This window comes from Mastomys coucha, unplaced genomic scaffold (assembly GCF_008632895.1).
Source record: "Mastomys coucha isolate ucsf_1 unplaced genomic scaffold, UCSF_Mcou_1 pScaffold6, whole genome shotgun sequence".
Lineage (NCBI taxonomy): Eukaryota > Metazoa > Chordata > Mammalia > Rodentia > Muridae > Mastomys > Mastomys coucha.
In genome coordinates this window covers 130,776,469-130,796,170 of record NW_022196912.1, presented here as the reverse complement: position 1 = coordinate 130,796,170, position 19,702 = coordinate 130,776,469, and the positions used below count along the sequence as shown (strand labels likewise).

The 19,702-nt window shown below is 40.4% G+C and overlaps 1 protein-coding gene across 13 annotated transcripts in view; it reads left to right on the top strand.

Moving 5' to 3' along the window:
* Dnah11 (dynein axonemal heavy chain 11) overlaps window positions 1-19,702 on the top strand; it is a 328,931-nt gene that overhangs the window by 258,007 nt on the left and 51,222 nt on the right. For all 13 annotated transcript variants that reach the window (XM_031357847.1, XM_031357834.1, XM_031357836.1 and 10 more), the window contains 2 exons: window positions 15,341-15,545; window positions 18,259-18,423. In XM_031357847.1, coding sequence (XP_031213707.1) covers window positions 15,341-15,545; window positions 18,259-18,423 — 370 coding nt within the window. The remainder of the gene's footprint in view (window positions 1-15,340; window positions 15,546-18,258; window positions 18,424-19,702) is intronic.

Here is a 19,702-nt window from a genome sequence, read left to right as displayed (position 1 = left end):
TTATGTGCATTGGTGTTTTGCCTGCCACTGTGTCTGTGAGTGTGTCAGAATCACAGGAAGTAGAATTACAGACAAGTGTGCATTGCCATGTGGGTGCCAGGAATGGAACCTCGGGTCCTCTGGAAGAGCAGAGTCATCTCTGCACTGAGTCATCTCTGCAGCCCCCTTCTTCAGTTATTTGAATATCTTTTATATCCCCAGCTGGTCTCATACTCTGTATATAATCAGGGATGACTTTGGATTCCTGGGCACCATCTCTTAAGTATGGGGATTGCAGGCTTGCACTGCTACACCTGTATTTCTTAATAAACTCTTCCAGATGAGTTGGTGCTGTCACCTCTCGGATGAATTTCTGTTAGTGCTATATATACCTGAATGCTTACTCGTCTACTTTCTGGGCTTGTTTTCTTCTTAAATCTTGGATATTTAGGTATGAGGGTAGCATGCATGTGCCATGGCATCCCGTAGTGGTCAGAGGAGAAGGCTATTGTCTCTTTCCACCAGTGGGTCCTAGAGATCAAATTAAGTCATCAGGGTTAGTGACAGCCATGCTTTACCCACTAAGCCGTACCACTGCTCACTAACTGTCCACGTGTAATGTCTGCCACTCAGCACAGCCTACGTCATTCTCTCTCTCGATTCCTTCCCCCCCTCCTTCTCTCTTCACTTCTCTCCTCCTTGTCTCTCTCTCTTTTTTGGCTCCAGTTCAGTATGCTTGTTTTTGTTCATATCCGAGCTCACTGTTAGATCTCTGTAGAGAGGAACAACATACTTTGTGTCCCTTAAGAAAAAAATAGTTACCCAGGACAAAACTGAAACCATGAGGAAGAACACCATTTCTGGAACTGTGGCAGTCTGGATATGTGAACACTGGAAAACAAATAAATGTATCAGCTAGAGGATTTTTTTTAACATATCACAAAATAAGAAGAAAAAAAAGTATATCCAAAAACGGGACAGGGAGAGAAAGCAGGTTTTGCTTCATACAGCTTGATGATCTTGGGTTTCCTTCTGATGGATGCAGTGTTGAGATGCCCACAGATATTTAGGATCAGCAGTGGGCTAAAAGATTCCTATATAACACTGTGAGCCACACTCTCTATTTACAGTAAACTCTTTTAAAGCAATAAGAATCAATGTGTGACCACAAAAAAACAAAAAGAGGAAGGAGCCTTTCATTTATGGGTTTTCCCTAAGAATCTTATTCTAATAATTTATTTGAAAGGGATTTTTATAGATCCTGCTCCAGTGATATCAATAGAATCTAACAAAAATTCTGACTGGAATGCTTAAGCTAGACCTTAGTGAGTGGTCAAAGACATGATTCTGAGTAACATCAACTCATAAGCAAATAGCAGAAGACTCAATAAATAACCAGGAACCTGGTCTCATTGAAATCTAAGAATCCTACATTTTTCTCTTGATGACAATATGTTTATTAGTCATTAGTGTCCCTTCTGTATCCTAGGCTACGCACTGTTATCTTTCTATCACATGTTGTCATTTTAGCTCTTTTTATCCTACTTGAATTCTTTATCTTGCTCAACAACATAAATTGGACTTACGGTGTCTAAGTGTATATTCTCTATCATCTCCATGGGCTTTGGCAAAGGGAGGGAAGTTAATGCAGAGCTCAACCCACTGTCTGCACCTGGGTGTGTGCCAAGAGTGTCTGAGGCTTCTGCAGACGCTTGTTAGTGGACTCCAACACTGGAGCAAAAGTGCTGAGAGAAATCCTGCTTCAAATCTTAGTCTATTGTATTATACATTGCTGATTGTGAGTGAGCTATTTAGCCTATTTTAATGTGTTTAATGATTTTGTTTTGTTTTGTTTTGTTTTGTTTTGGGTTTGTGTTTGGTCTTGGGTGTTTTGTTTTGTTTTAAATCTGGTGAAAAAAAAAATCAAAGAACACATTATATTGTCAGGAGGGGCTGCTGCCGGGCCTGCTGGAAATAGGGTTGAGAGTGAAGCTGCAGATTTCAGCCACTCAGTAAAAGGCCAAACTAGGTCCAGAGAAGGAAAACGGTTAGAAACAGAAAACAACAGTTCGTGGCCAGGTCCTGAGGGGCAAATGGGCAAAGGTAATGGTCAGGCAGACAGTTGAGGAAGGAGTCCTCGCCCAGTTAATGATGTACCAGGTTCCAGATGGTAGGTTGCTGTGGGGCTGTGCCATCATGGTGTTAGATGCCCACCACTTTGCAGGGGTTCAGGTGAGAGAGTTACACCTCTCCTTAGTCTGGTATGTTCAATAAGCTATTGGATGTGGTTTTCCTGATGTAATTTTAACATACCCATGGGCCCCCTACATTCTCAATACACCCCAACAAATTTAAAGGATTCTTTTCCCAGTCTGTGTTGGATGTTACCAGATAGTCCTAGTTTCTAAGGCTGTGGTCATCCTTCTCAAAGTGGAGTCAAAAGCTGCTCACATAATGGATTCTCCTAGGGCACAGCACAGCCTGAAAAATCACAACTTTATACAATATGGACAAAACTTTTTACCATAGGCCATAGCCTGACCTCAATATACATATTTAATGTATATTCTTTGCTTTGACTAATAATGGAAGGAATAATATGTGGCTGATTGTGAACATTACCTGACAGCCTCAGCTCCTGAGGTAGGACATTGTCTTTTGGTGTCAGGAGTGCAAACTAACCACAGATTAAGCTGTGAGGAGATCAGCAAAACGTTGGGGATAGGGCGTATCTCTGTGTTCCATGACACTTTAAGCATTCCAGAAGAAATAAGTTTGGGTTTTGTTCTGAACTTTTAGTACTTAATGCTGATACTCTAAAACTGGGAGTATATGAGCAGGAGATCAGTGGTTAAGAGCACTGTCTACTCTTTCTCAGGACTCGATTCAATTCCCAGCACACACATGGCAACTTACAACCATCTGTAACTCCTTTTAGAAGCATAATAGTCAGTATGCATTTGCCTTTTGGATTATTGCTGACCCCCTCAAGCCACTTGGGCCCCTCCTTTCCTATTCTGCCCCCTCTTCCAAGGGCATTCAAGAAGTTTGCATTTTTGCTGAGCATCCCATTATTTATAATAATTTTGTCATTTGTGTATGTGATCACAAATGCTATACTGCTTAGCTTTGTCTGATTTGGGACTGTCTAAAGAGTCCATTACACCACATGCAGTTTAAATGGGACTTGATTTTTGATACTTCATTCTAAGATTGACTTACTGCTGTTGGCTCTAGAGTATCCCTACATTTCTTCTTTTCTTTTATAGTGCTGAAGACCCAGCTCAGGACCTTGTGCATGTAAAGCAAACCCTCTTCCACTGAGCTCTGCACTGCCTTCCTAGTTCACTATTACAGTGTTCAATACTCTCATTTTCCCCTGTATTGAAGTTCTTATTGCTGTGAACTTAGTTTTAGGGTTTTTAAAAATATATTAGAAGCTACACAACCCCAAATACTATAAATTATTCCTATATGCATGTTACGAACACCATAATGAAAAGATCTTCCTAGTTTGCTCTTGGGAATGGAATAATTGTGTTATAAAATCTATGTCAGCCTCAAAAGCTAATGCCACAGAGCTGGGAGAGACGGCTTAGTCAGGAAAGTGCTTGCTGGACCTAAATTCAGTCTTTAGAGCCCATGACATCCAGGTTTAGCAGCACATGCCCACAATCCCAGTGCTGGAGAGGCAGAAGCAGAAGGATGGAGCTTATTGGCTAGGTGAGCTCCAAGTTCAGTGAGATACTGGGCTTCAAAAACAAGCTGGAAAGCTATTGAGGAAGACAAGTTGATTTCTGGTCTCTACATGAGCACATGGACACGTGTTTATGAGAACATACACACACATACACACAGGCACACGCGCACACATGCACACACACACACACACACCAGACAACACACACAAAGATATCACTTGGTTTTCCAAAGTCTTTAGTGCTTATTTTCACACTGTGATAATATATAATTATGATGTCTTTCAGAAAGCCAGGTTAGGAAAAAATCACTCTAGCTGTTTTTATAATACAAAGGATTCCTATCGGTAATACTACCTCTTCCTATGAGGGACCACTCCCATCTTTTACACTGTCTCTAGTCTTACTTTGAAATGAAAAATCGTTAGGTGCCCCTTTTCTGAGAGTAGGTTTTTTTCTTTTCCCAACAAGAGATTAAAAAGTACTTGGAACAACAAAATCTTAATATTTTAGAGATCATATTGTCTCCACCTGATGAGGTATTTAAAACAGAATAAATTCTTATCCTTCATTTAACTCACATTTTTATTAAAATAGGGAACTTTTAAAAATTATCTACATATATGAGAGCTTTCAGGAATGTGGAAACAGAATAGATGGGTAAAAGAATGAGCTGTTTTACTTGCTTAACTCAATAAATGTAAACTGAGAGAAAGTAACACAAGAGAAAGTGATAACGGGGGAAGCTGGCATGTTCTGTGTATAGAGATGTGACCATGAATGCAACAGGACTGAGAATACGTGGGCATCACTTTGGTCCTTCCCAAATTAATTCACATTTGTAAATTTGCCAGCAGACCTTGCTTTCTGGAACATTTTGCTCAAGTGTCTATTCCTCTTATTTCTATTTCAATCTCTTATGTTTTTCTTTGTACTTCAAAGACAAGACAGTGTTAAAATTTTAAGATTTTCATGGGTCGGGAGAATTTATAAGTATCACAAAGCTATAATATTCCTTAGCAATCCTTTGTCATAGTCCCTGGGAGCAGGAGGGGCCGTGAGCTTATCCTCCTGCTGAGATTGCCTAAGCTCACAATGTTCTCAACTACGAATAATGTTTGTATTTATTTTAGTCATTTATTTGGGAAGGGGCTTTTAAGAACACTGTTAGTTTATTTTTTTGTTTTGCTAGTAATAAATGTATGTGCAATGTTAGTGATAGATACAGTATAGTCCAAAAGTTGAAGTCCATTAAAAATTGGAATGTTGTAGAGTATGAAGTAATGAATACTAATTACTCCTTTCATGTCTGACAGCTCCCCGTCGGCCAATACATCAGTCTGGACTTTAATTTGGTTCGAGTAATGGTTTCATCAATAGTGCATTAAACCTGTGTTTGAGAAGATATACAGTTGAACCTGACCCACGCTTGTAGATACCTGCCGTAAAAAGGCCATAGGCTGACAACAGATGGATAATTACAAATAATTAAATCCACCTAACTCCAGACAATCCTAATTTCATTTAAAATATATCTTAACGAATCAATTGACAGAAAACATATCTGGGAAGATTTATCAACATGTATTTTTTTCCCAAAGCAAATTTACTGGCTTACATATTAGAGAAGTTGCTGAACTGTGAAGCATCTTTAAAAAATTATATCACTTTTATCTTTCAAATCCCCACAAGTATTATGGAAGTAGGTTCTGAATTTTAATCTTGCTCAGAGTAATCTCACAGCAAGATGAATGTTCATTTGTTTCTCAGGATATAAATATTTTTTAAAGATAATTTTTACTTCTTCCTGCATTTGCTCCCCATATATTCTTTTAACAATAGTCTGTCTTAGAAAGAGATCCAATATTGGCTAACAGATGTATTACCTATCTGATATAAATTTTCATTTTACCAAAGTAATACAGTAAAACGGAAACAACCTTTTGTTGACATTTGTTTTATAATAACTGGCTTTTCTCACAGTGGTGGTAACATTAATAAAAACTGCCTTGTCAGCCAGTTTGCAGTTACTAAATGTTATGTTGGTGGTAGAATAATTGTGTCATATTTAACTGTAGGCCTGTCTGAAGGAGTCTTAAGTAAGACCCTCTTTGTGAATTCATTCTTGTTCTCCAATAATTTAGCCTATAATAATCCATTAATCAACATCTAGTGTCCCCTACCCTCTAACGTCAAAATAAAGTTTTTGTTGTCAGGAAAAACACTACAACACTTTTTCCATTCTGAACCTTAATCCAGGTTATAAAAGGAAATATAAAGTGTCACACAAGGGTCTTGTGGGCATGACTTAATGTCACAGGATCTGGCTCTTATATTTTATCTGAAAATGATTACCAAACCCTGCTACAGATTTTAAAGAAACACAACACTTTGGATTTTTTTTTTTTTTCAGAAGAGCGATCCTCCAAAACAGCGGTTTGTGATCCTTTAACACAGTTCCTCATGTTGTGTGTGTGTGCGCGTGTGTGTGTCCCCGCACACGGGTCTATGTCCATCTACATTCGTGTGTGCATTTATTCTAAGGGGGTAATTTTCTTTTTGCTTGCTTTTTGCCTTTTGTTCTCCTATGCAGTGTTTCCTGGACTTCTAAAACATCTTTTTTGTTTCATTTTGAAACTCCGATTGAAGTTATCTTTTACGTAGAGGGGCACACTGAGGATCTGTGCTCACTTGTGTGAAGGAGTGAGCAGATTAACTTATTTCTGCTCCTCCTGGGCCTTTATTCCTCACCTTCAGGGTTTGCGGGCTGTGAAGCTTTCAACCCAAAGCCTTTCGGGAAGAACTGGGTTTGACCAAAGAGCACCGCCCTTCCTGCTGGGGTTGCTAAGTTACAGCTCAGCGCTCAGCACCACACACCTGAGCTTTTTGGCTACACTCTAGCAGTAGCCACAGGCACTCATTTTAAACAGCAGGGTGAACCGGAAGGCTTTTAGATGTCCATTGAAAGTTGATTTCTTCTCTGGAGTGTGCTTTTACGCTCAAGTAGTGGGGCTCTATTATTTATTTACCATAAAACCTAACTTCTATCTTTACCTGAATTGTCTAAATTAGAAAGAACCGGGTATAAAATACTACACAGTATCTTTAGGCAATTTCTCTCCAAACCTCAACTCCTACAAATTCTTTCGAAAGACTCCATCTGCAGCCATTCCTAGTAAGGACACGGACATGCCTCTGAAACCCATCTTTACTGTAAACGAATTATACTGTTTTCCGTGTTTGGTTTTGGATGACTATAAAAAATAGTGATGGCATTTGCTTTGGTACTCAGAATGCCAGGTCACATCAGAGATCTGTTAAGGTTTCTGTTATTCAAAACAGATAGCATATCAGCTGTAACTGTGCTGTCTGGAAAATGGGTCCAGTAAGTGTAAGAGACCCCTTGGTTTGCAGATGTGCATCCCTGAGATCCAGACTCCTCATTCTGCCAGGAATGGTGAGGAACACTTTTTTTTTTTTTAAAAGATTTATTTATTGTTATATGTAAGTGTACTGTAGCTGTCTTCAGACACACCAGAAGAGGGTGTCAGATCTCATTATGGATGGTTGTGAGCCACCATGTGGTTGCTGGGATTTAAACTCAGGACCTTCTGAAGAGCAGTCAGTGCTCTTAACCACTGAGCCATCTCTCCAGCCCCAGTGATGCATATTTTTAATGTCATCACTTTAAATCAGAGCTCTGTTAGTTCCAGGCTGGCCTGGTCTACATAATGAGTTCTAGACCAGCCTGGGGTACACAGTGAGATCCTGCCTCAAAAGAAAGAAAGAAGATGTGGGGGGAGGGGAAGACCTTCACTGTCTTGGTTAGAGTTTTGGTTGCTGCAAGGAAACACCATGAACAAAAAAGCATGTTGTGTAGGAAAGGGTTTATTCAGCTTACACTTCCATATTGCTGTTCATCATCAAAGGAACTCACACAGGGCTGGAACCTGGAGGCAGGAACTGATGCAGAGACCATGGAGGGGTGCTGCTTACTGGCTTGCTCCCCATGGCTTGCACAGCTTGCTTTCTTATAGAACCCAGGACCACAGGCCCGAGAGTGACCCCACTAACCATGGGCTGGGCCCCTCCCCATCAATCACTAATTGAGAAAGTGCCTTACAGCTGTATCTCATGGAGGCATTTCCTCAACTGAGGTTCCTTCCTCTCTCCTGACTCTAGCTTGTGTCAAACTGACACAAAACCAACCAGTACATCCATGATTTTTATTTTTTTTGTTGTTTTAAATGTTTATTTTCCTGAGAAGAAGGAGAATAATTTTTATTCAAAAATCAGGATGGATTGATAACACTTGGGGATGAAAGCAGACTAAAATTAGAAGACCCAGTAGCTCTAGAGAGCATGGTCTAGAATGTTCTATGATATTCCTCATATTCTTCATTAAGCTTTTATAAAATTTATTATTAAAAAATTTGCAAAAAGTAAAACCATCACACACCAAAGTTAAACAGAAACAAAACATTTTCAGCTTATGAAGAGCTCAAATACAGTTAGAGTAGGCACTGAAATATGAAGCTTAAACACATTATACCTTACACTTTCAGTAGCAATATACTTTTATTTTATCCACCACCCAAACCAAGAATCTATAATTAGTACTAAAGAAACAGTCTTCCAAACCTTGTATCCAGTACCTGCTTCACTGTATCATTTCTGTGCTCCTCCTACCCTCCTTTCAGCCCCTCCCATGTCTCTCCAACCCCAAGTCATCTCAAATTCATGGCCTCCGTTTCTTTGTCATTGACACACATGCTGCCTAAATACATAAATACAGCCTGGTGAATTCATTTAGTGTCGCTTGTATGTATGCCATTTCAGACCTGACCCCTTGGTACTGGACAGCCATTTTAGAGGCTCAGGTCTGGGGAAAATGATTTCTCCTACTCTTAGTGTTCCCAAGCTGCCTGTGTTTCCCAAGCTTGACTGTGTGGGGGCTCTATGAGTTTCCCCTTCGGTGTTAGCAAGTCTGTTGTGCTGTCTGTGCTCAGGCTTTGTTTGGGCAGCTATCACTGAGCCATCATGAAGTTTCCTTGTCATTTTTAGGAGATATAATCTCATGGCAGATTTCCCAGTTCTCTGGCTCTTAAATCTCTCTGCCCCTCTTCTGAGATGGTCTGTGAGCATCAGTAGCAGGGGTTGAATTGTAGATGCATCCAGCAGGGCTGAGCACTCCATCATCAGTTGCTTTTTGCATTTTGGTCAGTTGTGGCTTTCTGTAAGGGTCTTCCTCCATTGAAAAGAGAAACTTCTTTGACAAGTGAGGGAGCAACGCTTACCTATGGGTGTTTAGAAGAAGTATTTACATTTTAGCAAGGAATTGTATTTGTTTAGTGGTTTAGTGCTAATAATAGATTCTCTTCTAAGATCCACAGCCTTACCCCAGGCAATTGCCTATATTTTTAGTACCAAGTATTATTTCCCTCTTTTTGAGTGTACCTTAAGTCAAATTAGACAGCTGTTGGTGACTTCTAAGACTTGAGTACCTCTATTATATCCTTAAGGATGTCTTGGCAGGAAAGACATAGGGTTCTTGCTATGAAAATTCAACTTTTTAACTTCCGGTTTCAGAATCTTACCTTGGAGACATTGCTGCTGTCTCTTGAAGACCATGCTTGTTTTTAGGAATCTCCAGTAACAACCATTGTTAGTGCAGGGCTTTTAGAGAAGTGCTGTGAGAATCAGCCAGTAAACCCTGCTCATGTGCTCTCAAAGTAATGTATGCATCCTACAGCCAGTAAGCCCTGCTCATGTGTTCTCAAAGTAATGTGTGCATCCCACCACCACCACAAGGGTGATCTTCCATGGCTAGAAGTAATGAGATATCTTTTTATTCCAGAACACTTTTGAGCTTGGTTGTGAATAAACTTTGAAAGAATTCCTATGTTCCAAGTATAATAGGATTTTATTCAAACCTGACCGATGAAAGCTGAATTTTTGATTAGTATATATTTGCAGATAATTACATTTATTTCTGAATCATTAATTTCCCCTTAATATCCTTTACTTTTCCTGGAAGCCAGAAGTCTGTAACTTTTAAATAATTAAAAGAGTTATTTTTAAAAGATACAAATTAAATAATTCATATAATAAATATATTTACTAGAAATTACAGATCTTAGACTAGGTTTGGGTACTTGAATAATCACAGCCACTCTCCTTCATAAACAACAGAATTTCTAAGCAAAAATCAGCTGACCGTGTGCTCTGAGCCCTGTCATTTTTTCCTCTAGCTGCCTCAGGTTAGTCCCAAGTCTGCTGCATCTTCTATGCCCTCTTGTGATCAGTGGCTACACAGGTTAACAGAAACATTGCAGGTAGCCTCTGTGAACACAAATTAGCCTGCAATGAGATGCAGTGAAACAGGTTTTACACCAGGAGTCCAGAGACCAGAGTCTTAGTTGCAGCTCTACTAGTGGGGACCTTGGGCAAGTCATGAACTCTTTGGGTCTATAAAAAGAAGAATCTAGAGGGGTTAAGCTTGCTCTAAAGTTACCACTCAGAAAGGTGAGCCAGAATGCCCTCATCCCATGTCCTGGCCAATTAGCCCATAGTGTTTGCCCTGGGAAAAATAATTTCAGTTCAGTTCTGAGTTGTCCTAATAAGTCTCTTGCCTCCAAACCAGCTAATCATGCAGCTAAAAGGTGAAGGGTAGCTAACTCCTAGAGAGAGTGTAAAAAAAAAAAAATGCCCTCCATGGGCAACTCCCCCACCTGTGAGTCTCACTGTGAGAAGATAAAAGAATATTCCGTTCTTGAGGGTAGCAAGACAGGAAACAAATTCAGACAGACTTTGCTTTTAGCAGAAGTCTGCACTTCCTACTTCAGAGCCACTTACCAAAGCTCCAGTGAGCCATGGCAGCCTTGAATAATGGAAGTCAACCTTGGGGTTTGCACTGTTCACAGAAGCAGTGACATTTGTCTGTCTGCTTCTCCACCCCTCTGGTTAATGCTGTTGTGGTTGAGTCTTCAAATCAGAAGAGAGTATTAACAGTCTGTTTAATTTTCCCAGACAGGAGATTAACCAAAAATTAACCTAGCAGCAATGATAAAACCAACTGTGTCATTATGCAATTTTTGCCTTTCATAGATCATAAATACCCCAATTGAGGATAATTTACTATCCCTGGGAAACCTAAAGCTATCAAATGATGCTTCCAAGCAAGATGTAAAAACCCAGTTGGTAGGCAGTTCTCTTCCACAACATAATTTCCATATCTAGTAACTATTTTCTTTTTAAAAATTTGTTATTTACTTAGTGTATGAGTATGTACATGTGCACATATGCATGTGCCTTTCATGTGGAGGCCAGAATTTGATACTAAGAATTGCCTCCAATTGCTTGCCACCTTTGTTTTTTGAGACTGAACCCCGAGCTCACCAATTCATCTAGCTGGCTTGCCTCAGGGTTCATTCAGTTTCCATATCCCCAGTGCTAGTCATACAGGCATTGTACCACACAGGTATCCTTATGTACACAGTGATTACCTTGCTACCTAAACCATCTCCACTGCCGCCTCTCACTCCTCACAGGGAAAAAAAATCAGATCTGGAAAAGTAATAAATACCCTGGCTCTTAATTTGCAAATGCCTCATAATACACATAGGTATAAAAGGGAGATACAGAGTTGACCATAAGTTCATTACAGTACACTTGCTGTAAAGCAGGTATTTGGCTAAATATTTAACCAGCTAAAACATCTAACAATGACATCATGAAATGTCCATGCTTAATGTTAGCCTTTCTCCTGGATTGTTCTTGAAAACCTAAAGAGAGGTTATTTGTAGTGAATGATCAGAACCATTGGTTAGTGTGGGCTTTTAGCAGAAATCATACTATCATATTAACTGATATCCTCTAGAAAAAAACCCAGTAGCCTGCCAAGGTGTGACCTGTGAGTGAAAAATGACTTTAAAGGGTTGGAAAAAATGAGAACATATTATTATGGAGAGATCTGTTGTGGGAAATATTAAAAAGAGACAGGCTTTTCACGCTACTGCCGGCAACTGGGGGACCACATGGCTCCAGCCAGCTGATCTCAACTCAGTGGTCTCTCTGGGCCAGAGTTCACGAGTCCCTTGGAGAATCGCTGCCGCCAGCCCCATGCAATGACTCCTTACCCTACGGTCAGCCATCACAACACCCAATCAGATTTGTGTATCAATAAATTCTCAATTTACAAGAACCAATTGATAATGATAAAAGCTTTATCCAAATTATTCTGACCTTATGATATCATAACTACCTGTGACTGGTTAAAGCCACAGCCACGCTGGTTCACATCTATCTCCATCTTGGCCGTCTTCCTCTCTCTCAGAGCTCCCTGTCTCTGTAGCTCTTAGCTCCGCCTCCCTTTCACTGTCCAATCACAAGCCTCTTGCTGCTCTAATGTAATTGGACAGGGAAAATCCTGCAACAGAGATCCACAGAGCTGATTTGATCAGATCATTTGACAATAAGCATTGAGCAGTTTCTGCTCTAGAGAGATTTCTTGCTGAGGCCCAAACACTATCTGTAGGCACAATGTCTTTCATTTGAGATACTAGAACCAGAAGTATTTCAGTTTGAATTTTTTTTTTAATTTGGGGTTATTGCATGGAAATAATGGGATATACTGGGGATGTATGTGGCATGTACATTGACATACCTAGACTGATGGTGACATTGCACATGTTTGATTTTACCTGAACTTTGACCACGGCCCACACAGGAGTCAGGGGTGAGATTTGACTTGTGAGATCCTGTTGGTCTTCAAAAGAAGGTAGGGGGGTGGAATTTGAGGTTTGCAGCTTGCTTCCAAAGCAAATTGGCTGTGATGTTGGTGGTTTGTTTGTCTGGTGGGCCATGAGAACTCACACAAACATGTACACACCACACATACCAAAGCTAATTTGGCTTTTATCATAGTCCTTCATATGGCCCTGGTGAGCTCTCCCAGACTCTCAATTAGTTTACCTTCCTTTTTCACAAGACAGCATCATTTGGGGGCTTCTTGGATACTTGTGCACCTCCTTACAGCAGTGCCTATTCTAGATTCTTTCCTCATCTTTTCAAGGGCAGGTCTTTGATCTCTTCATGTCTTTTGTGTGGCAAGGGTTTGGTAGGTACTGATAATCTGCTTGTCCTGAACATTCCATATCACTAGAATCCTACGCTGCATGGTCCTTTGTGGCCCTCTCTCATTTGTCTTCATGATGACATTTACATCCCCTTTTTGAAGAGCTACCTTTTCCCATCTTTTGCCTGTCTTCTGATTGAGTAGATATTTGAAATTTACCCGTACCTACCATATCGTGGGTATCTGACACACAGATACTTAAAATACTGTACTCACAATGCCTATTATTAGGAACTAATACTTGTGCAAGCAGAGATCTAATCTGCCTTGGAAATATCTAGATGCTATATGCTTAGAGGGCTCTCTGATAACCTGGCATAGTATAGGTGCTCAGTTTCTCTTTAAGAAAGAATGGCACAGGTAGATAGATTATAGATAGATAGATAGATAGATAGATAGATAGATAGATAGATAGATAGATAGAGATAGATACATGGATACATAGATATATACATAGGTACATAGATCCATGAGCATGGTATCACCTGGAAACTGTGAGTCAATGTGAACATGTGGTATCTGACCCTTAGTCTATAAAACAAGAGTTCAGGCCATCATGATCATCAGTTTGTCTATTCTAGCATCCTTGCTCTATCCACCTGTAAAGGTTCTCTGCATTCCAACAGGGACGTCAATACTCATCATTCAAAAACACTTCTTGTCTTTGTTTTTAAAAGGGAGAGAAGCACACTGCAAAGGTGTACAGTGGCTCAGTCAAGAGTGGGTTACTGGAATAATAGCTCTTTTTCCTCCTGGAAAAGAACTAACAAAGCAAACAAACCAAAACCAGACACAGCAAACGACACCACCATTCAGCTTCACAAAGCCTGTCTCTAACGTGGGCTGTTGTCTGTCCTGCCTCCAGCTTTGAGGCTAACACTTGCCAAATTTCTTACTACAAATGGAAGGTCACTTTTTAGTGGAAACAAAATTTGAATTGGGTCACTAGTCTATTCAGTCCTTGGGATTCTTAGTTCATATTCTGGCATTAAAGCTCAAATGATATTAGAAAATGACCATCTTTATCATCTTTCCACATTAGAGAAAATTGTCTCAAAACTTCCTCCAAACAGTGGTAAGAGGGTACGAGGTACTTTATCACCATTTGCACTTGATAGTCTCTGTAAGATGCAATCACAGAAGTGTCCAAGCCAACAGCCCAAATATTGCCACGATTTAGCATCCTGAGTACCCTTGCTCATTTTTGTTTTAATTGTTAGAAACAGGTGCTACTCATTTCTTCTGAATGTGCTCAATTTCCAACTTTAATAAACTGAGTAAATACCCTCTCATCTGCAAGTCAGTGAGAAAAGGCAGTAAATAGTTTTCTCTCGTGGGTTGTATAATTCATTAGATTAATAGCAACATGGCCTTTGCATGGCATTAGTCATCATAACATTTCAGTAATCAAGTTTTTCACAAAGCAGTGCTGATCATGCAGCCTAGAGTCCCTCTACTCGGGAGGCTGAGACAGAAAATTTCAAGGTTGAGGCCCAAACTAGGCAGCTTAGTGAAATGTGTCACAGAATGAAAAGGTAAAAAGAGGGCTGGAGACAAGATTCGGTGGTAGAGTGCCTATGGTCTAGCCTGTGTGAGGCTATGGGTTCAATCCCTGGGACCTCAAAAAAATTTTTTTACATATTTAATAGTAAAGAATTCAGAATTTTCATCAATATTCAAGATTAAATGAGAGTGAGAAGTTGTTCCTTGGTTTAATAATATTCCAAACTTTTTATGTACATTTTCAGGCCACCTAAGCAAACTGTTCAAGAAGTTGAGTCATATATAGGTTCAATTTCTGTTTGCCTGTCCATCACTTGAAGAACTCTCCATAGTGGGTTCCTAGCAGACAAGAGAATATAATAAGCCAGGCAAAAAACTGTAGAAAGCAATCAATCTAAATATGTATTTCAATAGCTTAGTTTTAGAAACAAAAGCAACTATTAATATGTTGTTACTATATTTAACATGGTGATAATATGTTAACATAATAAATAAGGTATTGTTAATAATATAGTATATATACATCTGTATTTTAATATTTTGGCAAGTAAAGTATTCTACTCATGGCATAGCAATATAGTTTAGTATAGATACAGAATTAGTGTTGTGTGTGTATGTGTGTGTGTGTGTGTATGTGTGTGCATATCAACACATGCATGCTTTATTCTATCCTTCAACAAGATCAGTGTTTTCCTATGATTTCACTTGAAGATAATAAAATACTATAGGAAATAGCAATGTCTGATATAAGTTTAATTCCAGAAAGTACAGTGAAAGCTGCACTTTTATGATCGTCAGAGCAACATTGTACAGTGTGTGGTCACTGATTCACACATACAGAGATAGACAGAGACCTAGTGGTTCCCTCTGTTCATCCTGTGTCATTAGAAAACTGGGGTAACTGGAAGTCCCTTGACCCGGTCTGTTGGCTCAGGAGTATTACAAGAGTCAAGGAATGGAACAGTACCTTCCCCTTCTCAAGGTCTCAGGAATCTCCTGAGTGTCTGTGTTGTGGCCCCTGTAGATACATCAGGATTGGTGATAAAGAATGCGAATTCAACAAGAACTTCCGCCTCATCCTACACACAAAACTGGCAAACCCACACTACAAGCCAGAACTGCAAGCCCAGACGACCCTCCTCAATTTCACAGTCACAGAAGACGGTCTCGAAGGCCAGCTGCTGGCAGAGGTGGTCAGTGTCGAAAGGCCAGATTTAGAGAGGCTAAAGGTAAATATTACTGTATCACCCCCAGAAATTACCCCTTACCCCCTCAACACAGATGACAATGCCAGATGCTTGACTGTGAAGTAGAATTCTGTAACTGAGCAATTTCCTCCTGAAAACTGCCAGGTAGGTAGGGCTGGGCCACATGTGGAGATGGAGCAGGGCTCAGACTTGGAGCCTGTCTGTTAGCTTCAGCACTGTCATTTTCTTGATCTCTAACTGACATGAGAGGATCCAGCCCAATGTGGACTAGCCCAGAAAACCCTATTGGAAAAAAAACTGGTGATTTTCCTTTGCCAATGGGTATCAATTAAAGATAACATCTTGGTTAGGGCTTGGAATCCATATCCACTTTCCTCCCTGTGTGGGATCCCGGCTGGCTTGAGCCTGTGCAGACCTTGTGCATGCTGCCAGACTCTGTGAGTTATGTGTGCAACTCTGTGAATTATCTATTGTCTTCCTGGAGTCATTCACCATCTCTGGCTCTTACACTTCTTTCTTCCTCCTCTTCTACATAGTTCTCTGAGTGCTTAGTGTTCCAAAGTTTCCCATTCTCTGTACATTGTGCATTTGGGGGTTTCTATGTTAGTTTCTTTCTACTGTGAGAAGCAGCTTCTCTGACAATGGACAAGCAAGGTACTGATCTCTGGGATTGTTTTTTTGACACCCTATATTTTTCATCTGTTATTTTTTTCTGTTTAGATTTTGTTTATTGTTGGATACTACTTCTATATCTTGATTATTTTTATTATTTCATTCCACTGTCTGTGTTTTCACAGATTTCATTAAGGGATTTGTTCAAATTCCCTTTAAGGTCCTTAAACATATTCATAATTCCTGCTTTGAAGTCCTTGTTTTGTGCTTTAGCTATACTGAATTTCTCAGGGACTACTGTAATAAGAGTTGCTGGATTCTCATGGAAGCATATTGTCTTAGCTATTCCTGTTTGTGGTTTTATGCTGAGATCTGGGCATATGGAGTAATGGCATTTGAAGTGTTTCTTGGCACTGATATCTGATCTTGTCTTTGATGACTGGGCATTGTGTTCTTTGGATGATGTCTCTCTACATCCTAAGCAAATGTGGTGGCTGTAGGGGTCCCTGGTCGAGGATGCTTCTGAATCCCAGGCTAGTATGGCCACTGGTCCCTGGCAGAACATATTCCTGTAGATTGGCAGCTATCTTAGTTAGTGTTTTACTGCTGTGTATAGACACAATGACCAAGGCAAGTCTTATAAAGGACAACATTTAATTGGGACTGGCTTACAGGTTCAGAGGTTCAGTCCATTATCATCCAGGTGGGAGCATCTAGAATGCTGCAGGCAGACCTGAGAGTCCTACATCTTCATCTGAAAGCTGCTAGTGGAAGTTAGAATGAGACTTATAAGCCATGCCCACATACTCCAACAGGGTCACACCTTCTTATCCTGCCTCTTCCCGGGCAGTGCATAAAGAAACCATCACAGCAGCTGATACTAAGCCATATCCAGGCCTTATTCTAAGATTTGTGTTGTCTTTTCAGACAAAGCCTTTGCCTGTGAGAGAGCTCCTCTGTTTCTGTAGGACTGGGACTTTGGCCTGTTTAATATTTGCGGTAGCATGGAAGCCATAGTTTCCAGAGTTTTCTCCAGTATTGTTGTATTTGTTTTCTTTCTTTCTGTTGTTTCAGATTTTTGTCTCAGACAAATAAACAAAAACTTCCTTTCCTGAGTAAAACCTGCATCTTACAACTCTCGCACTTTGATCCACTCTCATTACACTGGATCTGCTCAATATTGTTCTGAAAGATATACATTTGATAACATGGAGGAGTCGGAAGAAGCCAGGAAGAAAAGGAGCAGAAGGAAATGAGGCATACATAGCATGGGGCACAGGCCACCGATAACACCCATGTCTGAAACCCCCACCCTTGCACCCACCTCACCCCACTCCCTCTGCTTGGTGGCACACCACAGAGTGGGGTGATAGAATCCCAGACCACTTTGGCCACTGGGTTTTCAAACCCTTTCTGTGTAAGACTGGAAGTCTTGGAGCAGCCGAGTTACCTCATAGCCCTTCTCCTTGGTCAGCTTAGTTTCCCTATGGTGGGATTTTGGCAAGGGCAAGAGAAGGCTCTGTACATAGGACCTATCAAAAAGATTACAGTTCCCCTGAGTTTCCTCCTGTTCTAGGCAGCTGTGGTTTATTCTTTAGTCTTTACTGTGAGAATGTGGCCTGCCTCCCAGAGAGAAAACAAATGGGGAGGGCTCCCCATGCCTGGGTACTCAGGAAGGTTTTTACTCTCCTGCAAAGGCCAGGTACAGTTTAAATTCTAATAGTGACTCTGACCTTGCCTGCCCTATTTTTCTGGTGACAGTTGTCCCAGCACCTCTGTTCTTAGTGAAAGATGTTGGCACAGCTCTTTCCTTATTTTGAAATCTTCCTTATAATAGGTCTTCCAAGCTGTTTAAATGTCAAAGCATAAGTCAGAAATTTCTATTATTTTCTTAAACAGAGCCTTCCTAGAAGTTATTGGTGTTAAATAAGCACCCACACTCTAAACCTTTAGATTCTGACTGAATGCTGTCTGAATTTTTAAAATAATTTTCATAGTTGTGATCAGTATGGTTTTTAACCACCATTGTGTTTCTTATCATGGTTGTGCTGACTCCAGTGATTATGAGAACTGTCTTGAACAAAGCAGAGACTTAACCACCATTCTTAACATTTCCTATTAGCTGGTTTTGACCAAGCAGCAAAATGACTTTAAGATAGAGCTGAGGCAGCTTGAGGACGACCTTCTCCTGCGCCTCTCTGCCGCAGAGGGGAGCTTTCTGGATGACACAGACCTGGTAGAGCGCCTCGAGACCACCAAGGCCACTGCAGCAGAAATAGAGCACAAGGTAAGAGCAGCAGAGACCCCCTTACAGGCTCTGCACTCTGCTGGAGTAGGACAGATGACAGCTGTCAACACAAAACGCAGCTCTCGCTTCAAAGGAAGTAAGAATTTATTCTGGAGCCAATTATGAGTGACCATGGCCTGGGGACGCAGATTCAGGTTACCCAGAATACTGTAACCAATGTGGTAAGAGATTCATGGCATTGTTATAGTAACAGATAAAAAGAAAATAATTAACCAAGGTGCTTGCATTACGTAAATGGGTTATAGCAAAACAGGAAAGCGCTACTATAGGTCTCAGAAGCTACACAGTCATATTCTCAGTTTTGAAGTTGGTAGAAGCTAGCAGCTTGCTAAGAATCATTTTAAAGGTTTTTATAATCTATTTATTTTTTATTTTATGCACATTAGTGTTTTGCCTACAAGTGTATCTGTGTGAGAGTAGCAGAATCCCTAGAGTTACAAATGGTTGTGAGCTGCCGTGTGGGTGCTGGGGATTGTACCCAGGTCCTCTAGAAGGGGAGCTAGTGATCTTAACTGCTAGCCAGCTCTCTAACTACATTTTAAAGGTTTTTGATAGTTACAAGGTCAGACATGGATATGTAGCCCATGAATGGCTTTCAAGGGACTAAAAATAACAAAAGATAATTTGGCTGTGGTGTGAAACATTTTAACTCTCCATAATCAGGAAGTTCTATCCTTGGGGAATCTTAACATGAGTCTAACTTTTAACACCATCACCCTCTAGGAATTTCAGTTAACATAATGTAGTCAGGGTCTGATGATTCCTCTACAAAGATAAGTTTGTTGTGTAATTTAATTTAGGCCACTTAATAAACAGCCCTTAGTACTTGGGCTACCAGTACGGGATCAAGATTGGAAATGATTTGATTTGTACTTCAAGTTCCACAGAGATCCAGTCATTCAATTATATTAATATTTCTTGTGTAACCAATGTTGGAGCCTGCTGGTTTATATGGTAGAAACTTGAGGAGGGGCGAAGCTCAGCTGTGAGAAATAATATCCCAGTATATTGGGATTTTAGAGAAATCTTTGGAGCTGAAATTTTATTTACAGGCCTCTGGTGGTAAGAACCAAGCAGAAAATGGTCCCATGTAGGTCTCAGTGTACCACTTACCCTGGGAAAATGACATTTTTCAAAAGGCAATCAGCCATTTCCCATGAACAGCTTCCTAATACGTGAGCAGCATAGATCCCAATGGGCTGCATGTGGTGTGTGCATACGTGAGCAGCATAGATCCCAATGGGCTGCATGTGCTGTG